Here is a 21,146-nt window from a genome sequence, read left to right on the forward strand (position 1 = left end):
CAAATAAGATATTTTGGTGTTAGACTCAATGAAAGTAACTTCAATACTACACATTATGAGTATGTGGTTAATTTAAATCAACGTACCAATGTGCACATACTTCCAGAATCGTCAAGTATCCCACGATATGGATTTAATTTTGTGAGTTTTGACACTCTCAATGCTTTTGGGTACGATTACACCTATTTAGTTTGTAAGTTTATTATTTTAGAAAAAGTATAATTTATTTATAAATTTATTTATTTTATTGATAATTTCGACTGTATTTTTTTTAATAAATTCATTGACAACAAACTTTTTTTTTAATTTTAATTCATTTTAGATGTTATTGGATATTTTGATGGAATTGGGAGTGAGATTTTAAGGTTAAAGAAGATGTTGAACAACTGGAGGAAGAGCATCTCCCTACCTTGAAATTCTGGGAAAAAGTGATAAAATGGAGGTTGAGACAAGAGACTCGAATTTTGAAATACCATATTGGTTTTATGGCAGGTAGATCTACCACGGAAGACATATTCTTGTTAAGGAGAATGATGAAAATGACCCGGAATAACAAAAAAAATCTACAAATTGTGTTTATTAACTTAGAAAAGACAAATGATAGAATACCAAGAGAGGTCCTATCGAAAATTTTGGAGAAGAAAGGAGTAAGAATTACACATATTCGTGAAATTAAGAACATGAACGAGGTTACAACTAGAGTTTGAATCCAAGATAGTGTAACATAGAAATTTTCTATTAGTGTAGAATTACATTAATAGTCATCTCCAAGCTCATACCTATACCTTTTTACATGGGTTTTGAAGGTACTTACTGAGCGCAACCAAGAACCCATACCATGTTGAATGCTTTTTGCAACTCATTGAGCCCAATCAAGAACCCATACCATGTTAAATGCTTTTTGTAAATGACATCATCCTTATTGGATAATCGCAAGAAGTTTTAAATGACAACCTAGATTTGTGGAGATAGGCCCGGAAAGTATATGATTTGCTCACAACTCACGCTAGGTCAAAGTATATGGAGTATAAATTCAGCATAAGAAGAAACACTAGCAAAGTGAAAATTGGGGACATCATACCACAAGTAAAGTGGTTTAAGTGTCTCGGATGCATTATTCAAAACAATAGAGAAATAGAAGAGGGCATAAATCATATGATTTAAGCGGATTGGTCAAAAATGAAGTGCTTTGGGTTTTATACAAGATTTTGAGAACCAAACCGATCATCAAACTATTCTAATTACTAGTTCATTGGTTTACTGGTCCAACCAGTGGATCAATCGAAAAAATCGTTTGAGTAGAATAATAAACTATAAATTTGCAAGTATTAAGTTGACGGTATAGGGTAATATGAAATTTTTCTAATGAAGTACAATTCCTCATCAGTACACAATGTTAAAAGAAATATCTAACAAGAATAAGAAGAATATCAAATGAATTATTATAAATCCAACTAAAAAATAAACATAGTACTTGGATAAATAAATTTGATAACATTATTAATAACAACGTTGGTAGTGGACTAGTGCTAGAAAGGCTTTCACCAAATGAAGGTGCATATAGGCTTTAAGAGACAATAGACGTGGGTTTGTGTAGCAGCATTTTGGATGAGTTGCTTTTAAGATCATTTAGTGAAACTAAACTTTGAATAGGTACAATACAGGCTTCACCAAATGCTCATAACACACAAAGACAGTTTCTCAAGATACATAAATAAGTGCTCATCCTCTGAAAATAATCATCTAAATTGGTATAAGGCAGGAAAAAATGACCATAAGTCTCTTTACCCAAGTCAAAATAAACAACCATATCTGAACTCAACAATCAGCATTCTGCACCAAACATTACAAAACATTAACCAATAATCACACTAAACCTGCAGCCAGCAATTACAAAACAGCAACATTAGTACATTATAAAACATTCCAAAACAGTAATGACACTAAACCTGCATAGTAAATAATCTCAAAGACGATGATTACCAATATCCAGCAAATAAACAATAAATACACAACAACAATTTAGCAAATAAACAAGAACATGACCTAAATAGAAAATCCAACAAATTAAGTCGCAGCAACCTAACAATTTGGCAAATTAAAACAACAGCAGCCCAACAATTTAGCAAATTATCAACTTAACAAGTTCAAGAACAGAAAATCACAACAAAAACAAAAAAAAAATTAAAAGTAACACAAGAACACAAGAACAATTAGCAAATTAACAAGTTCACAATAACAATTAAAATCTACCAGAAGAACACTAATGCAAGTGGAATCATCATGCTAATATGTTTTCTGCAAAGATGTTATTTGTGCAGCTAAAATTTCCTAATTACTATGATCCAATTATTCTAATTTCACATGCAATCAACTTACTAAGTTTCTAAAAGCTAACAATTATAAAACCAACCAGAAATATGGTTAAAGCATTTCATCAAACATGTTGAGTGCGGTAAAATTTATCATCAAATACAATCAATGAGCAAAGCCAATCAATCAAGCACTGATTGAGCATTCTGTTCTGATTCTGTGACTGGAAAGCAACAAATTCAAGTACAGCAACAAATTTAACAAATCCTAGTAAAGTCCCGATTTACAACAAAAAGGCAAATTTAACAACAGAAATTTAAGAGCACAACCTGTAACAGAGTAATTATACCGGTAACAAAGTATTAGTAAATTTGCCACAATCAGAACCAAACTTGAAACAAAACCATACATACAGAACCATGCATACAGAACCATACAATCAGAACCATGCATACAAATTTGCAAATTTGTAAAATTTCAACCATTAGCAACCAGCAAATACAAGACAGAACCAAAAGAAGAATTGAAGAACCAACCTTCAGAACCAAACTTGAAACAGTTGAAACCAAGACCAAAGCAGACTTGAAGAAAAATGGAACAAAAATTGAAGAAGACCTAAGAACATCAATTTCAGAACTAAGGCGAAAAAGAAGAAGACCAGAAGATGAAGACGAGAAGCCACTAACCTGGGTCTGTGCCGAGAAGCCAGCTAAGATGAAGAGCCAAAGACGAACCTGCCGAGTTACTGGGTTCCGGACACGGGGAAGAGGAAGAAGCGGCGGTGCTGAGGACCTGGGACGGCGGTGGCGCCGAGGACTTGGGTTAGGCGGCGACGATGGAGGGCTAGCCGGCTAGAGTTCCTTTGCTTCAAAGAAACATGAATGAATGAATGATTGGGGGAAGAGGGGGGGTTGGGTCACGAGTGGATCACTAGATCCGTTTCATTTTTTTTTTCTACAAATTAAAAAACGGTGTCGTTTTATCAGAACCGGCCGGGACAGGTTTTCAACGGTTTTTGTTCGAGCGGTTATAGGTGCAGGACCGAACCGCTTGCATCACCGGTTCCCGGTTGAACTGGTTCGACCGGCCGGTCTGGTCCGGTTTTCAGAACCATGGTTTCATATGCCACAAAAAATATCTTCAAAACTTAAGGGTAAATTCATCGTACTATCATTAGATCAGCTATGTTGTCTAGAACCAAGTGTTGGGCGGCAGAAGGAGAACATGAACATAAGTTCAGTGGGCCGAAATGAGAATGATTACATGAATAAACAGCCATACACGTATGGCAGAATAAAGAACAAGGATATGAGAAAGAAAACAAATACTTGGAAAACATAACAAGCTTATAAATCAAACAATTATATTTGCTAAAACCCAAGGAAAAAAAAATAAAAACCAAGACATTATTACTACTTGAGTCTGAATCCTCTATACAAGAAGCTCGTCTTCAAGATAATTATATTCAAAAGTGAATTCAGTTTTGATTCTTTGACACCTGAAAAACAAAATCAACATAATTCAAGGGTAACCACAAAGGCAGTTAAAAAATGCAATCATTGCAAATGTGATAGAAACCTAATAAAAGCTGCTACAAATTCTATACTCATTTTATTTTACCATCCAATGATCATGTTTTAAATTTCAAAACAGTGTACGTATATATGCCCAAAGTGATTGCAAATAGTATAATAATTAAGTCTACATACCACCCATGTTGAAGGTCATCATTTGCAATATGGAAATCGAAGTATACGTATGTTCCTTGCTCATATTCATCTGTAGCAACTTTGGGCTCTTCATGACGCTGAAACCATGTGTTATACATTTTGTGGTATCTCCAGGACTGTTTCTTTAGTTCCTTTGCAGCCAAATACTGCTGGTAAGTGTTCTGCGTAAAATAACAGATATAAGCCCCACATAATTGACTCATAGAATAACATTAATCACCGGAATGTTAAAAGTACCTGTTGATAATAAAATGCATAGAACAATGTATCAGTGCCAAATGGTTCAAGACCTACTCTCTCCCAAAAAGCAGGATTATTAACAATAGGAGCCTGTGTCTGAGGATAACTAGAAGGTGTTATCGTTGGGTGCCTCTGCAGAACCACAAGAAAATGGGAAAACCAGAACTCATTATATGGCCATATGATAGATTATGCAGTGAACAGGAAGATGAATATGATTGGCAATGCAGACAGGAGTATAAGCTCTAGGACGTTCTGAGTCTCTGGGTAGAGGAAGTTTGTAGTGTGCTGCCTCAAGCATTTGCAAATTGTATAATTGATCACGCACTCCACTTGGATTAATACTTGAACTTGATCCCATGAAACTATCACCAATGGCTCCAAGATCCGTGCCATTTCTTCTCCCAATGACACCAAGGTTACCAGTAGGTTGATTGGGTTGTAAAGGTTGGCCAGGAGACAAATCAATATCTCTGGATGTTTGACCAGCTTCTGCAAGGGAGACGGATACCCCTGCCTGTAGCATAAACAAAAATAGCTGGCTTAGGTCATCCTTAAGTTCACTACACATACACATACACATACACATACACACACACACACAAAAACAAAATATCCTTTCACATCATGTGCACAGAAATCAATCCAAATGAGTCTTTTTCTATATGCAAGTCAGAAGAGTACAAGTAAGCATATAGCTCTCGCCCAGCTTAACTAGGCCATACAACTGGTTTTCAAATCAGAGGCTATCCAGAAAAAACTCCATATCCTTCAAATATATATAAATTTAAAATTCACTACCTCCTTAGGTAAGCATTAATCATGATTGTAAGTTAATGAGTTTTAGTTTAGCCCATTCCTTGTGCATTATTCTCCTGAAGCTAGTTCCAAGGGGAAACAGTAAGGGTATATTCAGCTCTATAGCAGCTCAACTCTCCCAAGCCGAAGCCAAAATTCAGCTTAACTTTTTCAGCTCCCCTCCCTTACAATATCCTCTCTAATCAAATTGCACCAAATCTCTACTCTCATCTGTCTCCACAACCAGACATTCCATTATGCACATTAACACTTTCATGATTACCTTAGCAACTATTGGACTCATTTTGTCTTACAAGCACAGAAAAGTACAAAACTTAATGTGCTTTCATATGTAATGTAAAAGGATGATATATCTTAAGAATATAAAAGATTAAGAAGTTAGCCAGCATACTGGAGAATCTGCAGCAAATGTTGATTTCAAATCATCTTCACTTATGAGACTCTTGCCAACCCCAGTACTACCAGTAGATTCAACAGCTGAATCATCAGGAAAATTCTGATGTTGTAGATCTTCAATTTTAGAATTGCCAACATCTGCATAATAGAAAATCTAGGAATTAGGATATGTTCCTCAACTTTCATCATAAACCAATCTTGGTATTTTGTTCTGGATATGTTAAATAGGTTTTGATCTCTTGAAACAAATATGTCCACATGTTGAAGTTGATATTAATTCAGTTAACAGTATCGTAATTTGCAGATTCATTCACAGCCTAATACAAAGACGTAATTTCCACTTGATCTCAACGATCAGGTAGGAACTAGAACACGTCATGGTATTGGCTGCATTTCAAGAACAGTCTTTTTTCAGAGATCAACTACTTGAATCAAATGACTTCCAGGCTTATTGTAAACCATGTCATTTAAATATAAGTTATTAAGGGTTTTGTCCACAATTTTTCTTAGTATTGAAACAAGAGAACAGAAAAGGAGGAAAGTAGTCTGACTAGAAAAGGGAATAAAACTTATACATCAAAGCATAATATAGTATAGTATTATGTACAAGTAACACAAACACCTGCATCTTTGGAAACACCTGACATCAATGACTGTTGACTAGATGGGGAATGGACCGAATTGGGTGGCTGTTGTAGTGTAGTAGTTGAAATACCACTAAAACCTGGTGACTGGACTCCAAGGCCAATAGCAGATTGAGAAGAAACAGAGGAACCTTGGGAGTTAAACTGCAAATATTGTAGCATGTCATGCAAAATATATTTTTATCATATATAAAGTCAGGTCATAGAAGGAACTGTGGATTATCATTTAACCAAAATGTAAAACTATAAATATATACAATTGTATATAGAATGGAGCTAAAACAGGATATACATCTACAGAATTCTTTAAAGGATTTTTAAATAAATGAACTTAGGCATGAGACGAACTATCTAGTTGTACATTTAAACAAAGTAAAGCTACCAATCTTCCTACTTTTATGCAAATTTTTCCCATCATTTCTCAAACAGAAGGGAAGGGGAAAAACAAAATAAAATAAAAATCAAAACCAACCCCGCATCCAACAATGTAGGGCTATAAGAATCCCGTGTTAATGCAAGGTCTGGAGAAAGGTCATACCCAAAGGGTGTAATGTAAACAGCCTAATTTAATTGTATCAGTAATTGGTTCCACGGTTTGAACCCATGACCTTGAGGTTACACGAAGACAACTCAACCATAGATTCCATAGATGTAGGTAGTTATTTTTAAAATTAGAATTGTAAAGATGACATTGTTGGAATAGAAAAACTAGACACGACATCTTTGGAACAAGCAAGAAAAGTCCAAAGCAGGAGAAATACCTGTTGCAAAAGTGGATTTTGCTGCTGGGCAGAAAACTGCTTAGGATTTCCTCCAAGAGAAGGCATAGTAAGCAGGGTGCTGTGCCCCTGCTGCTGCACTTGCTGATACTTCTGCAAAAACTTTTCCCTTTGATCTGGAGCTATTTCAGTTCTTTGACGAATCTGCACATGAATATCAAAATGAACCAGCACTGTAAGAGGTAAATATTCAACATATACAATAGCATGCTACATAAACAACCCTTCCATTCAACCAGTCAACAGCAGGAAGAAAAAGAATGTACCTATACTGAGTAAAAGTTTCTAGGCCTAGCAGTGTACCTAGCATGTGATAATCTTAAAATATTCATTCAGATGTACAGATTCAGATTTTAACTTTGAATCTGACACAAAACTACATGTCTATTGGTACTCAGCAATCAATATTATAACACATTCTAATTGCACATACTTCTGGCATAAATGAATCTCTCCTACTTTGAAGCCACACAAAAGCTTGCCAAAGAAAAACATATGACCACCATATAGCATACTAAAATTTAAGACAATTTACCGCATCACTTTGGTTCTGGAATGGACTTCCAGGTCTCCATTGCATGCCAGGAACCACAGATGGGGAGAAAACTCTACTAGATACAGCTGCAGCCTCATTAATGACATTAGAGTCAGCTGAGGCAGCTTCATTAGCCTTCCCAACCTGAGGCAAGATCAATCTGCTATTACTTAATGGAGATACAAGAGGCTGCACCATCCCACTACTTCCACCAAGTCTATCATCAGCTGCCAACATGTTCCTCTTAGTTATTTCAGAGGCTGAAGGGACTGACCCAAGGGTTCCATTGTTAGAAACCATGTTCCCAGCACCAAGAGGGATGCTAGCTGCTGCTTGATTTGAAAGGTTGTTTCGGCTAATGCTCCTTAGTGCTGCATCAGAAAGCGATGGGGATGGTCTCTGGCCAGGGAAACTATTAATCTCTTCTTCCTTCAAAGAGGAAGATTGATTCGCAGAAGGTGAATTCGCAGCATTAGCATTCTCCATGGGACTCCGAACTGAATTCAAACCAGAAAGGACCGATCCAGCAGCTGGTGCACTGGACAAATTATGCGTAGAAACATTCACAGAAAGAGGAGTAGCATGGTTGCCAGCTGGTGTGGAAGTAGCAGAAATAATTCCACTAACTTTCGCAGGTGGAGTTCTTGCACCAATATCAGAATTGCTATCCTGGGATGCTGTGTCATCAGCTTGCTCCTGGAAGAAGAGGAAACACCCTGATGATTAGAAGTCAAAGTTTCCTGGAAATAGAATCAACAATATTGTTCATCAATTTAAAATGGCAGATGCACGCTTGTTTCTACACCCACTAGGTGAGATACCAATAATTATCTGAATATCTTAACTACTATTACTCTTAGTTAGACAGATGCTTTAAGATCACATCATCAAAATTGCTTATAGGCCACATAAAAAGAACGGGATAGCCCTTTTTTTATGGCATGAAAAAAATAACATCCTAACATTTAATCCTCAAAAGTTTTCTGAAACCATTCTTATGTTTTCATATCAACAACATTGACTCCTGCATCCTTCCATATAAATATAAACATGAAATACATACAGATGTTTGTGAGGCAGATGCTGATGCTGATTGTGATGCTGAAACAGCCAAAGTATTCTTCAAGCTGAGACTAGGAGTAGCCTACCAGAAAACAAAACAAATCAGGAGTTCCAAAAGGAATTGTTCTTACAAGTTAAAGGGAATGTTATAGGAACCTAGGGTCAAAATAACCTATAAAAACAGGGTAACTCAGTGCATTAGACTCCCACAATTAAGAGGTTCATGGAGGGTATCTTGTAAAGAGTTAACCACTTCCGAAATTAAAATCCGCATCACCCATCAATTAAATGTAGACTTCTATAATACATTACCATCATAAACTGCATAGCCCAGCAAGGAATCCAGCAAAATTTGCCAACATGAAAAAATTAATCAATGACCCAATGTGGTAAATTGAATCTACATATGCTTCAATATGTATTACTTAATGATCCCTTGTATACTTGCAACAAAACAATCATGAGCAAACAAATACCTTAGATATGCCAGGGGGGAGTGTAACAAGATCTTCAAGAGTCTCCACCTTATCTAAAGGCAATGAGCTGTATAGTTCATCAACATCGCTGAATTCATCAAAGTCCTCCTGCAGAAAAATGAAAAATAGAACAAACAGAAAAGTTGCAATAAGTCGTTCACTATTGCAAATTGTCGAGCATTATGGTATGATATGTTCAGGTGGTTAAGTTTGAAGGGAAACAGAAGGTTAGGTTTTCATTGATACAGCAACAAACACAACAAACAACTACTGAGCCTTGTGTACTGGATGAGGCCAGCTAAATAGCCTCAATATTTCTTCAGTGCCATACTCCTATCAGGAACCATGTCAACAGTCTAAGAAAATTGAGACAAACAGCTGCAGCAGCAGTAGCAACAACGACAACAAGAAAGCCTTATCTTTCTAGGTGGAGTCGGTTACGTGGATCAAACAACGTCATTGTGCCCTTTCATAAAATGATAGTGAAGAAAGTTGTAAAAATGTTTATAAAAATGAATACATAAAGATCGGAAGGTTAAATGACAGCATCTCATTTTGAGTCATCTTCAAAAAACAGAGCAATGTTAATTCAATCCCCTCCAAGCAAAGCATCTCTATCAAAGCATAATACATTAAGCACTCACTCCAAAAAAAGACTAAATTAACAACCAAATCAGTGCCCAACTTTTTTAGGTATGATGAATTAGACAAACCTGATTACGCTCTACATAATCATCCAAGAAATCCTTGACATCATTAATCTGCTCCGGACTTAACTCATCATTGTCTAATAGCCTCAAGATAAATTCACATTTCTTTATATGAGCCTTGTGCCGAGTAATTGATGTCTCTAGATGCGTCTGAGAAAGAAGAAAAACATGACATGATGTAAGTGACCGTTCAAAAGGTCAACCATCATTTTAACAGAACAATGTATGAATGTTTCATACCAATCTAGGTGGCCTGTTCTTTCCTTTCTTGACAGAAAGCCCTTCAAGCTCAGCTTCAAAGTTGTCAATCTGAGATTCTAACTCCCCAACCTACTCAAATATTTTAAAAAAAATGATGATGAGAGCCAGGCACATCATTCAAATTAATATTTTATGAAATTTAAACAACATATCATCAAAGAGAAATGCAACATAAATTTCCAATAAACAGTCAACCTACACAAGAAATTTTATCATGTTGCAATAAGCATAGATATTGGATAATAGATACAAAGCAAACAAAGCTGAGAATTAGCTATCCAACAGTAAGAACACGATGGCAGAAAAGCTATAACCACAAACAAGTTTTAGCCATACTTTGGACGCAAGCACAATAAGCAAACTGGAAAATTATTCAAAGGAATTGACTTCATACCACATTGTTCAACCAATCCCTTGTCTCTGATTTAGCCTTCTCTTTTGGATCCTGTGAGAAAATAGCAAAACACAACGCTCAGCACAAAGAAGGCATAACAAGTAATACAAAACTAGAAAAATAGCAAAGGAGCCTTTTTTTTGGCATAGTCACACTTACAGTCTTAGGCTGTTGACCTAAGCCTTCCTTAGAGAATGCTTTGGTCTTTGTCTCCTTTTCACATATCTTAAACCTTTCCATTTCACGTTCAATTAACTTGCGGGCATCCACTAGAGCTTGCTCATAAGATGCACTAACCTATATCAAAATGTGACAAAAAAGGGAAACCATATTATATTATCACAATGAACCGAGGCAGCACAACCACCAAAACACAAGAGCCCCCATCCCCGCAAGAAAAGGGTATGCAACAAAGCAGGGCAATATACACATTATTATCATTTACTCAATGGGTTCAAAATGACACAATCATACTCATACCGACATACATCCACTGCATGTGAGTTCCTTGAAATCACATCACATCACATTCATCTAAAATTTCCAAGGTTAACTCATTTCACCAACTATCATAATTCAGCTATTCAACATATGTATAAAACCCTCATTGATTAAAAACCCAAAACACTGAAGGAATTAACATTCCAAATAAAACAGCATAAATTCGGCATATCGGTGCGAAATTAGTACAACAAGCACCATTTTTTATTTTTTGTATATTCCATTTAGTATAAAGGGAATTTGAACATGCAGTATATCAAGCACCTTCTTGTCCTTGATTTCGCTGGACTGAATCCAAGTCTTAATTTGGTCCCTGTACCTCTGAAGCTTCTTAATCTCCTTCTTGAGGTCTGCTTCAAACTTCTCCTTCTGGTTGGCATTATCTGTGTCGTAAACCTAACACAACCCAACCAACGCCGCCATTTCTCGCGTGAATTTTCGATCAGCAAAATTTAAAAAGAAAATTAAGATTTTAAATTTGACCCAAAAAAGAAGAGGTAGGACCTTGTTCCAGATACTATCAAAGACTTCAACACCTTCCTGGACTTTCTTGAGAACGCGATCGATCTCTCCCTGAAGCTTCCGACTCGCACCCATTGATTGTGACTCTCAATTCCACAATTCGCTCTATTTCCCCAAATTTCCCCCAATTGAAGCTTTCTAGAGTTTGTTTCTGCGCTCACTTGCTAGTTCAGACTCAAAGTTCAGTGATGAGTGGTGACGCGGAGATTCTACCACGTTTGGTTATTTCTTTCTCTTCCAAGTTTGGTTATCTTCTTTCGTCACGGGATACACGTATAGTCGGGTCGGGTATAATTAAATTGGAATCGGGCCTAAGTTAAATGGAAAGTTTAGGTTAATTAAGGATTCAGATTTTAGTCCACTTGACTAAATATAATTCTATCTTGACTCTAACCTCATTACAATTCTTAAAAGACCTCTTGATTTGTGTATTGGTGCATTAAGTTTTTATTGATTGTTAGATGAAGAGTAAGCCTTAGAAAGCAAGATTAGTAGAGAATTGAGAGAATTGACCCTACACACTTGAGAGTTAGAATGATATACACTACCAGTAAGGGTTCAATGCTTAATTCTATGTTTCCTACTTTCATGAGCTATCTTCTTCTTGCAAGTTATTTGTATTGTATTTTGTGATTTGAATTAGTGAAATTCAGTTCATATTTGTTCTTGAAAGATTTATTTACTTTTTCACTAAGTAGGTAGAATCATTTTAGCATGTAGTTGCATTCACATTCATAGGTTGCATTGCATGAGTCCTGCATTTCCCTACTCATTTATTTTATCTCCTTAAGTTTAGCATGAGGACATGCTAATGTTTAAGTGTGGGGAGGTTGATAAACCACTATTTTATGGTTTATATTGTGTTTAATTGAGTGGTTTTATCAAGCTTTTCACCTACTTATTCATATGATTTCCATGTATTTACAATTCCTTCCTAAAAATATTCTATGATTGAAAACTTGCTTCCTAAAGACTTTTTAGTTGTATATTTTTATTTTCCTTCGTACCATTCGATGCCATTATCTGTGTGCTAAGTGTTTCAGGCTTCATAGGGCAGGAATGGCATAAGGAATGAAGAGGAAGCGTGCAAAAATGGAAGGAACACAAGGAATTGAGGAGATTACCAGCGAGAAGTCATGCGGTCGCATGACTCACGCGACCACGCGAAATGGAAGAAATCAGAGTGACGCGTTCGCGTGCCTGACGAGACCGCACAGATTGGAAGCTACACAAATGACGCGAATGCGTGGACGACGCGCACGCGTGGTACGAGAAACGCTGAGTGACGCGAACGTGTGGACGACGCGGACGCGTGACGTGCGCAATCTGCAAAATTACAGAAGTCGCTGGCACAGATTCTGGGCCGCATTTCAACCCAGTTTTTGGCCCAGAAACACAGATTAAAGTCAGGGAACATGCAGAGACTTAAGACATGAATTCATATCATATCATAATTCAATTTTAGGTTTTAGATGTAGCTTTTAGAGAGAGAGGTTTTCTCCTCTCTCTTAGGATTTAGGATTAGGATTCCTCTTAAAGGATTTAGGATTTCGACTCTTCATCAGGTTCAATGTTCTTTTTACTTTATATTTCTCTTTTACTTCCAGATGCCTTAATGCTTGTATTACTTATGTTGCCTATTTGGCTTATGGACTTTTCATGTTAGGATTTTCTTAATTAATATAATTTGAGGTATTTCAGACTCATGATTGTTTTGCTCTATTTATGATTTATTTTACATTTTGGCTTTGGTTGATTAATTGGTAACTCTTGAGTTGTCAAACTCAGTAGTGATTGAAATGGGCAGATTTTAATTGATCTAGATCGCTCTAAAGCTAGTCCTCCCACAGAGATTGACTAGGACTTGAGGATCAAACTAATTAGTCCACTTGACCTTCCCTTGTTTAATAAAGGATAACTAAGTGGGATTAAAACACAATTCTCATCACACCTGATACGGATAACTAGGATAGGAATTCCAATTCTAATACCTTGCCAAGAGTTTTATTAGTTATTAATTTATTAATTCCTTGCAATCTATTTTTCTCTTGCTCAAATCCTTTCAAAACCCCCAATTTACAAGACTCATAACCAATAATAAGAACATAGCTCCCTGCAATTCCTTGAGAAGACGACCCGAGGTTTGAATACTTCGGTTATCAATTTATTTAGGGGTTTGTTACTTGTGACAACCAAAACGTTTGTAAGAAAGGACTTTTGTTGGTTTAGAAACTATACTTGCAACGGAAATTTATTCTGAATTCTAGACCACGCAAAAGTTCTCTCTTCAAAATGGCGCCGTTGCCGGGGAATTGCAAATGTGTGCCTTATTATTGGTTATTGTAAATATTTTTCTTTTACTTGTTTATTTGTTTTTGTTCTTCCTTCTTATTTCTGATAACTACTATGAATTCTCACCCCTCTCGCTTTGAGTTTGGTTCTACTTTTGTTGCAAGGAATGGAAGCTATAACAGAACTATGCATCAAGGTCTAAGCAATCAAAGATGGATGGAGCCAAGAGGATCTGATCACCCCTTTAGGCAACAACACCCTCCTAAATATCACAGACAAAGACCATTCTACAATGCATACCAAGCTGATAAATATGGTGGACCGCCTAGTAGCTACCAACAAGCCCCACCATATGCTCAAAGACCATCCTCACAACATAACTTCGAACTACCACACTCACAAGCTTCTTTTCGCCATTCGCCACCATATGATCCTTATCCGCCCCAACGCCAATCTAGTTACTCCCAAGAACCACCACTCCCCTATGCACCATGTCCATATCCATCAAGCCAAGAATCACAGGTTCGCTTCAAAGAATCGATAGACCAATTTAACGCAACCCTTCATCAATTGGAGCAAGTAATAAATCAATTATCTTCCAGACGTTCAGACACTCAACAGACTCCTATGGCTTCATGTGGGGAATCTAATGAAGAACGCAGCACGAAAAAGACACTAGAAACTCCAGTGGACAACATAGAGCATAACTTCGTACTGGAACAAGTAGAGAACACTGTCATTGTAGAAGAAGAAGAGTTGGTTGAAGATTTAGGAGATGCTGAACCTCCGCAGGAATCCAGAGTTGTGGAGAATTCCGCCAAAGAAATTACAGCTGATGCTAAGGAGGATAATGCACAACCCCCGAAGCAGATATCTTATGAAGAATTGGATGGAATAACCTAAGACGCATGTTTTCTTGATGATGACAATCACAAGTCAAGTTCTCGTAGCAATGAACTTGCATCCGCAAGTGAATTCTTTGAGATAGAAAAATCTTCCCCAAGTGAATACGAAGATGATGCAGAGGTCGACTTTTCTCAACCTCCCAATTATGACTCAAGTGATGAGGAAGATATCGAAGACTTTGATCAAGACATGGTTGAAATTGAGGAAATTTGCAAAGACATGGAGGAATTCACTGAAGACCACAAGGGAGTAGGTCTTAAAGAACTACTGGAAACACTGATCCCAAGGCCATTACCACCCAACACAAACTTCAAGTGGGTAAAATCCTTAACTTTCATCTTTACTTTTCCACTTGAATATGGTTTACTTGAAACAGATGGCCAGCTTAGAGCTCTTTGCGGCTTTAAGAGCAAAAGGGAAATGGCTCGCACTCAGAGCTGGTATGTGAGATTCAAAGAGGTTCCACACTTCAATTTGAGGTGCAAGGATTGGTGTCAAGCTCAAACGTATGGATCTCGGAATCTGTTTGGTCATTGTAGTGGGAATTCAGATTACTTATCACCCGGCTGGAAAAATACATATCAAAACAAAGACGGGTGTAAAAGTAAAGTTTGGGATCCTGGAATCTATTCTGCCATTCAACACTCCAGGAGCCTGCAAGCCTGTTTGAACTCACCTAAGGGCTTTACGTACCTTGTTCAGGACCCCGGAGGATGCTGGCATTTCAAACACTGGTGGAGATTTCTGGACGAATTCAAGCATAGGCCACCATAGCAGGAAGCTTATCAAATGTCCAACTTAAGGAGTTTAACTAAAAGTGCTGGGTGGGAGACAACCCACCATAGTATGATCGTTCCCTTTCCATTTTGCTTTGTTTTTGAATTTTGTTTGAACCTGGAATTTCTGCATAACATTCATTGCATTTTGCATTCTGCATACTGCATAAAAAAAAAACACGCACGCGACGTGTAAGCGTCGCTGACGCGTCCGCGTCACAAGTGCGTTGGGAAGAAAATAAAAGTGAACAGAGAGTCACACGAGAGCGTGGCTGGAGGCGTGCGTTTGGCACAAATTGGTCCACGCGACCGCGTCGATGACGCGTCCGCGTCACCCACGCGAACGCGTGCCTCAAAATCGACGTAAAAAGGGTGTATGGCCGAAAGTTGAGCTAGAATTGGGCTGGACTCGTGCTAGAAGCACAAGCCTTGCCACGCGTCTGCACCGTTTTCAAATTCAGGCCATCCACGCGATCGCATCAACCACGCGATCGTGTCACCCAAAGATTTGGCAATATGCATTTCAAATAGAGAGTTGCGCGACCGCGAGGCTGTCCTCGCGCTAATGGCACAAATCGATCCACGCGACCACGTGGATGACGCGTCCGCGTCATTTCATAGAAGCGCTATCTGCGTGAACGCGTCACTCACGCGTCCGCATCACAAGCGCCGCACAACTTATCCAGATCAGCCAAATATCTTATCTTTCCTTCCCCAAATCTAAATCTTTTCTTTTCCTTCTTATTTCTTTCTTCCTTCCTTTCTTTTTCTTTCTTTTTTTTCTTTTAATTAGTGTTGGAAATTTATTTGGGTCATTATTTTGCTTGTGGATTGTTAAGAAATTGTTTGACAATTATATATCATTTTTTTAAGGGTGCTTGCATGTTCAATTTAATACTTTCCATACCTTATTTAATATGCATGCTTTGTGTTTGTGAAAAAGCCTGTATGGCATTGCGCATTCTTAATTATTCTATCCTTCTACTCTAATGCCTGTTTTTCACAAAATCCTTTCGAATATTTTATTAATTGAATATAATTGTCAATACAAATGTTATTGTTAGTTTCTCACGACTAATAATACATTATGGCTTTTAATGCTTGATCTAAGCTCTCATGCCTTTTGTCAGCATGCCAATAAACATCTTGCATCTAATTACCTCAATTTATCATGCCCTGTTTCCATTGTTGTCCTAATTTCATGGAATCGCGACCATGTGTTAACGACATTCTTCTTTATTTTGGCATGATTATTACTCGTACTGCCCTCTCCCTTGCTCTATCCCTTTGACTTCATGTCCCTTTCTCTTCTCCCTTTTCAGGATGGCCACCAGTAAGGGTAAAGAGAAAGACTCTACAACGAGCACCGGCTGAGGAACCACAACCCCCGCCCACCTGCACATCTTTTCATGCACCGAGGACGGTGCAATCTTTAAGTGTGGGGAGGTCGATACCGATCTCCACGGGTTAGTTAGTCCCTTCTCAACACCAATTTTTGTTTTTCATTGTTGCATTTGCATGTTTGATTGCATGTTTGTTTAATTTTGTGCATATTTTACCATTACTTGGTTGAAGTAATATTTTCTTTTTCAAGAAAACTTTTTATAGTATTTCACTAATTTAAATTAAAAACTTTTTGAAAAACTTGTTTGAAGAAATATTATTTTGGAACATGATTTAGAGCTCGAACACACAAAACCAGTGAGATTTTGAGCCTACTTGATTGGTTGCATTTTACCAACCAATATTTTATTTTTGGTGTGTGTTTTTCTCTCTAAAATTGTGATCTTTGTCTTGCTTGATTCTATATTTCTATTATTTGATGTATGCATGCACTTACATGATTGAGGCCTTGTTTCACTGAGCTTACATACCCATATGGCCTTACCTTTTATTATCCTTTGCAAACCAATGTTGAGCCTATTTTACCCCTTTGTTCTTTACTTTAGCTCATCACTAACTCTAAGCAAAAAAATAATAATGTCCTTAATTTGAATCCTTGATTAGCTTAGACTAGTGAAAGTGCTCATGAATTAAGTGTGGGAAAAGTGGGTTTGGAAACGTTTGATTTGAGAATTGAGTATGTTAGACTTTCTGTGAAAATGCGAAAAATGTTAAGAACATGTTTATGCATTCAAAACCTTAATCATATGCATTGACAACAAAAATTATTAAGAAAAGAAAAATAAAAAAAAGCAGAAAAATAAAAAGGGGACAAAATGCCCCAAAGTAAATGGCAATAGCAATGCATATGTACTGTACTCAAAACTTAGAATGCATAAATATGTAGTAAACGCAGTTAATGGGTAGTTATTGATTTTATATTACATGGATTGTCCTAAGTTAGGTGGAAAGTTTAGGTTAATTAAGGATTCAGATTTTAGTCCACTTGACCAAATACAATCCTACCTTGACCCTAACCCCATTACAACCCTTAAAAGACCTCTTGATTTGTGTATTGGTGCATTAATTTTTTGTTGATTGTTAGATGAAGAGCAAGCCTTAGAAAGCAAGATTAGTAGAGAATTGAGAGAATTGACCCTACACACTTGAGAGTTAGAATGATATACACTACCAGTAAGGGTTTAATGCTTAATTCTATGTTCCCTGCTTTCATGAGCTATCTTCTTCTTGCAAGTTATTTGTATTGTATTTTGTGATTTGAATTAGTGAAATCCAGTTCATATTTATTCTTGAAAGATTTATTTACTTTTTCACCAAGTAGGTAGAATCATTTTAGCATGTAGTTGCATTCACATTCATAGGTTGCATTGCATGAGTCCTGCTTTTCCCTACTCATTTATTTTGTCTCCTTAAGCTTAGCATGAGGACATGCTAATGTTTAAGTGTGGGGAGGTTGATAAACTACTATTTTATGGTTTATATTGTGTTTAATTGAGTGGTTTTATCAAGCTTTTCACCCACTTATTCATATGATTTCCATGTATTTACAATTCCTTCCTAAAAATATTCTATGATTGAAAACTTGCTTCCTAAAGACTTTTTAGTTGTATATTTTTATTTTCCTTCGTACCATTCGATGCCGTGATCTGTGTGCTAAGTGTTTCAGGCTTCATAGGACAGGAATGGCATAAGGAATGAAGAGGAAGCGTGCAAAAATGGAAGGAACACAAGGAATTGAGGAGATTACCAGCGAGAAGTCATGCGGTCACATGGCTCAAGCGACCGCGCGAAATAGAAGAAATCAGAGTGACGCGTTCGCGTGCCTGACGCGACCGTGCGGATTGGAAGCTGCACGAATGACGCGAATGTGTGGACGACGCGCACGCGTGGTACGAGAAACGCTGAGTGACACGAACGCGTGGACGATGCGGACGCGTGACGTGCGCGATCTGCAGAATTACAGAAGTCACTGGCACAGATTCTGGGGCGCATTTCAACCCAGTTTTTGGCCCAAAAATACAGATTAAAGTCAGGGAACATGCAGAGACTCAAGACATGAATTCATATCAGATCATAATTCAATTTTAGGTTTTAGATGTAGCTTTTAGAGAGAGAGGTTCTCTCCTCTCTCTTAGGATTTAGGATTAAGATTCTTCTTAAAGGATTTAGGATTTCGACTCTTCATCAGGTTCAATGTTCCTTTTGCTTTATATTTCTCTTTTACTTCCAGATGCCTTAATGCTTGTATTACTTATGTTGCCTATTTGGCTTATGAACTTTTCATGTTAGGATTTTCTTAATTAATATAATTTGAGGTATTTCATACTCATGATTGTTTTGCTCTATTTATGATTTATTTTCCCTTTTGGCTTTGGTTGATTAATTGGTAACTCTTGAGTTGTCAAACTCAGCAGTGATTAAAATGGGCAGATTCTAATTGATCTAGATCACTCTAAAGCTAGTCCTCCCACAGGGATTCACTAGGACTTGAGGATCAAACTAATTAGTCCACTTGACCTTCCCTTGTTTAATAAAGGATAACTAAGTGGGATTAAAACCCAATTCTCATCACACCTGATAAGGATAACTAGGATAGGAATTCCAATTCTAATACCTTGCCAAGAGTTTTATTAATTATTAATTTATTAATTCCTTGCAATCTATTTTTCTCTTGCTCAAATCCTTTCAAAACCCCCAATTTATAAGACTCATAACCAATAATAAGAACATACCTCCCTGCAATTCCTTGAGAAGACGACCCGAGGTTTGAATACTTCGGTTATCAATTTATTTAGGGGTTTGTTACTTGTGACAACCAAAATGTTTGTAAGAAAGGACTTTTGTTGGTTTAAAAACTATACTTGCAATGGGAATTTATTCTGAATTCTAAACCACGCAAAAGTTCTCTCTTCATTTAGTCTTTAGTAACTTAGTTAATGGAATAGGTATAGTGAGTTGATAAAGTTAGAAGATCTACATTGGTTTCTTTGGTATACCTAGGATCATTGTATACTTTGTATAATTGTTTGTAATTACTTAAGTTAAATAAATAAAATAGGTACCTGATGCGGATTTCAAAACCACAAACAATGGTTGAGTGATTTATTTAGTCAAACAAGCAGAAAATGAAGTTTTGGTGTTCGAAATCATTAAACAATAACTCAGAGATTTAGAAGACAAACAGTGAAATTGGGTGAAAAGCATGTGAGAAAAATAGTTAAGGTTTCAGAGATGTTTATTTTTCCGGATTTATATTTCTTACCAACTACTTTAATCATACAATATTTAATTCATGGCAAACTGTAATTGAAACCCTAATTCCTTAGTGAGCTAGTCTCCTCTAACCCAATCAACCACAAATTTCTTGGTCACTTAATATAGATTAAACAGTTAGGTTCAATTCTAGTTTATTAACCACAAAAACCCTAATTACCCAAATATAAAAGGATTATATGTCACGTATCCCGTTAAATCCAAGCAATTAGTGATTTAGGAGGAATTACTTTCAAGATTTTGTCCAAGTAAATTACTTTTCTAAGATTTAATAAGAACTTAAGTAGAACAAGGGTTATCTTCCAATATACCCTAATCCCTAAGATGAAGAACGAAAGCAATTCCTTGAATTCAAATCAATACATTAATAAAAGTAGAATAGCAATAGTATTAATCCATGTAAATAAATGGAGTTCCTAACCTCAACCAAGGAGATTTATTTGCTCATTACTCAGAAAAAAACTAGGGTTCAAAAGTGTGTGACAACTAGAATGAGGTAGAAGAAGAGAGAGTCCGAAGGATTAGATCTTATCCCTTTTATATCTAACCTAATTTGGTTTGAAAATAAAATAAAATAATAACTACTAAAACCCAAAAAATTATATTTGTAAATAAAAATAATTAAAACAAAATAAAATACAATTAATTAAAAGCCAAATCTACTGAAGAAACTCCTTTGATTGAACTTGGATCCGTGTTACTGGCGCTAAATGCCAAAATCAGCGTTTAGCGCCCCAGGTGGCAAAAATCTTCCAAACCTTACTGTCTTTCTGGCGTTAAACGCCAAGCTCGGCGTTTAGAGCCCTTCGAGGCAGAGAGCTCGCACATTTTATGAGGCACCTGGCGCTAAACGCCTAAGTCCGCGTTTAGCGCCAGCTTGACAGAATGGCTGCACGCAATCCAAAGTGTTTGGGCGCTAAACGCTAGATGCAGCGTTTAGCGCCAACTCAACAGAATCAAAATTCTTCTCTTTTCTTCAACACAAGCTCTATCAAACTGATCCAAACTTCACCTGAAATAATCAAAACAATAGAACGATTCAAAGTAGCATCCAAATAGGTTTCAAACACTAAAATCCCAATAAAACTAAATAAATTCATATCTAAAATAATA

General features: G+C 36.8%; 1 protein-coding gene across 4 annotated transcripts; it reads right to left on the minus strand.

The window, feature by feature from the left end:
- Nucleotides 1-1,456: 1,456 nt before the first annotated feature.
- On the minus strand, nt 1,457-11,639 carry LOC130935351 (general negative regulator of transcription subunit 3-like). Of its 4 annotated transcripts, none has more exons than XR_009067857.1 (17): nt 11,365-11,639; nt 11,125-11,256; nt 10,519-10,656; nt 10,360-10,410; nt 9,945-10,034; nt 9,708-9,854; nt 8,995-9,102; nt 8,520-8,600; nt 7,457-8,152; nt 6,904-7,065; nt 6,139-6,286; nt 5,494-5,636; nt 4,516-4,800; nt 4,281-4,415; nt 4,023-4,204; nt 3,000-3,811; nt 1,457-1,833 (listed from the first exon to the last, which is right to left on the minus strand). XR_009067857.1 is itself a non-coding variant. In XM_057865054.1 (16 exons), the coding sequence occupies exons 1-16, from the start codon at nt 11,455-11,457 to the stop codon at nt 3,745-3,747; spliced, it is 2,676 nt and encodes an 891-aa protein (XP_057721037.1). In that variant the 5' UTR covers nt 11,458-11,639; the 3' UTR covers nt 2,985-3,744. The 4 variants fall into 4 exon arrangements, 1 of the variants encoding a protein (XP_057721037.1); XR_009067855.1 differs by having other exon boundaries at nt 6,121-6,286; XR_009067856.1 differs by having other exon boundaries at nt 1,457-1,877; nt 6,121-6,286.
- Nucleotides 11,640-21,146: the final 9,507 nt, after the last annotated feature.

Source organism: Arachis stenosperma, chromosome 6 (genome assembly GCF_014773155.1).
Source record: "Arachis stenosperma cultivar V10309 chromosome 6, arast.V10309.gnm1.PFL2, whole genome shotgun sequence".
Lineage (NCBI taxonomy): Eukaryota > Viridiplantae > Streptophyta > Magnoliopsida > Fabales > Fabaceae > Arachis > Arachis stenosperma.

Excerpts from the sequence above, each read along its gene's own strand:
- LOC130935351 (XM_057865054.1), bottom strand. The coding sequence starts at position 11,457 with ATGGGTGCGAGTCGGAAGCTTCAGGGAGAGATCGATCGCGTTCTCAAG. Across the intron at positions 11,257-11,364 it reads TTGATAGTATCTGGAACAAG|GTTTACGACACAGATAATGC; the intron begins GTCCTACCTCTT and ends GGGTTGTGTTAG. Across the intron at positions 4,205-4,280 it reads ATGCATTTTATTATCAACAG|AACACTTACCAGCAGTATTT; the intron begins GTACTTTTAACA and ends TATTTTACGCAG.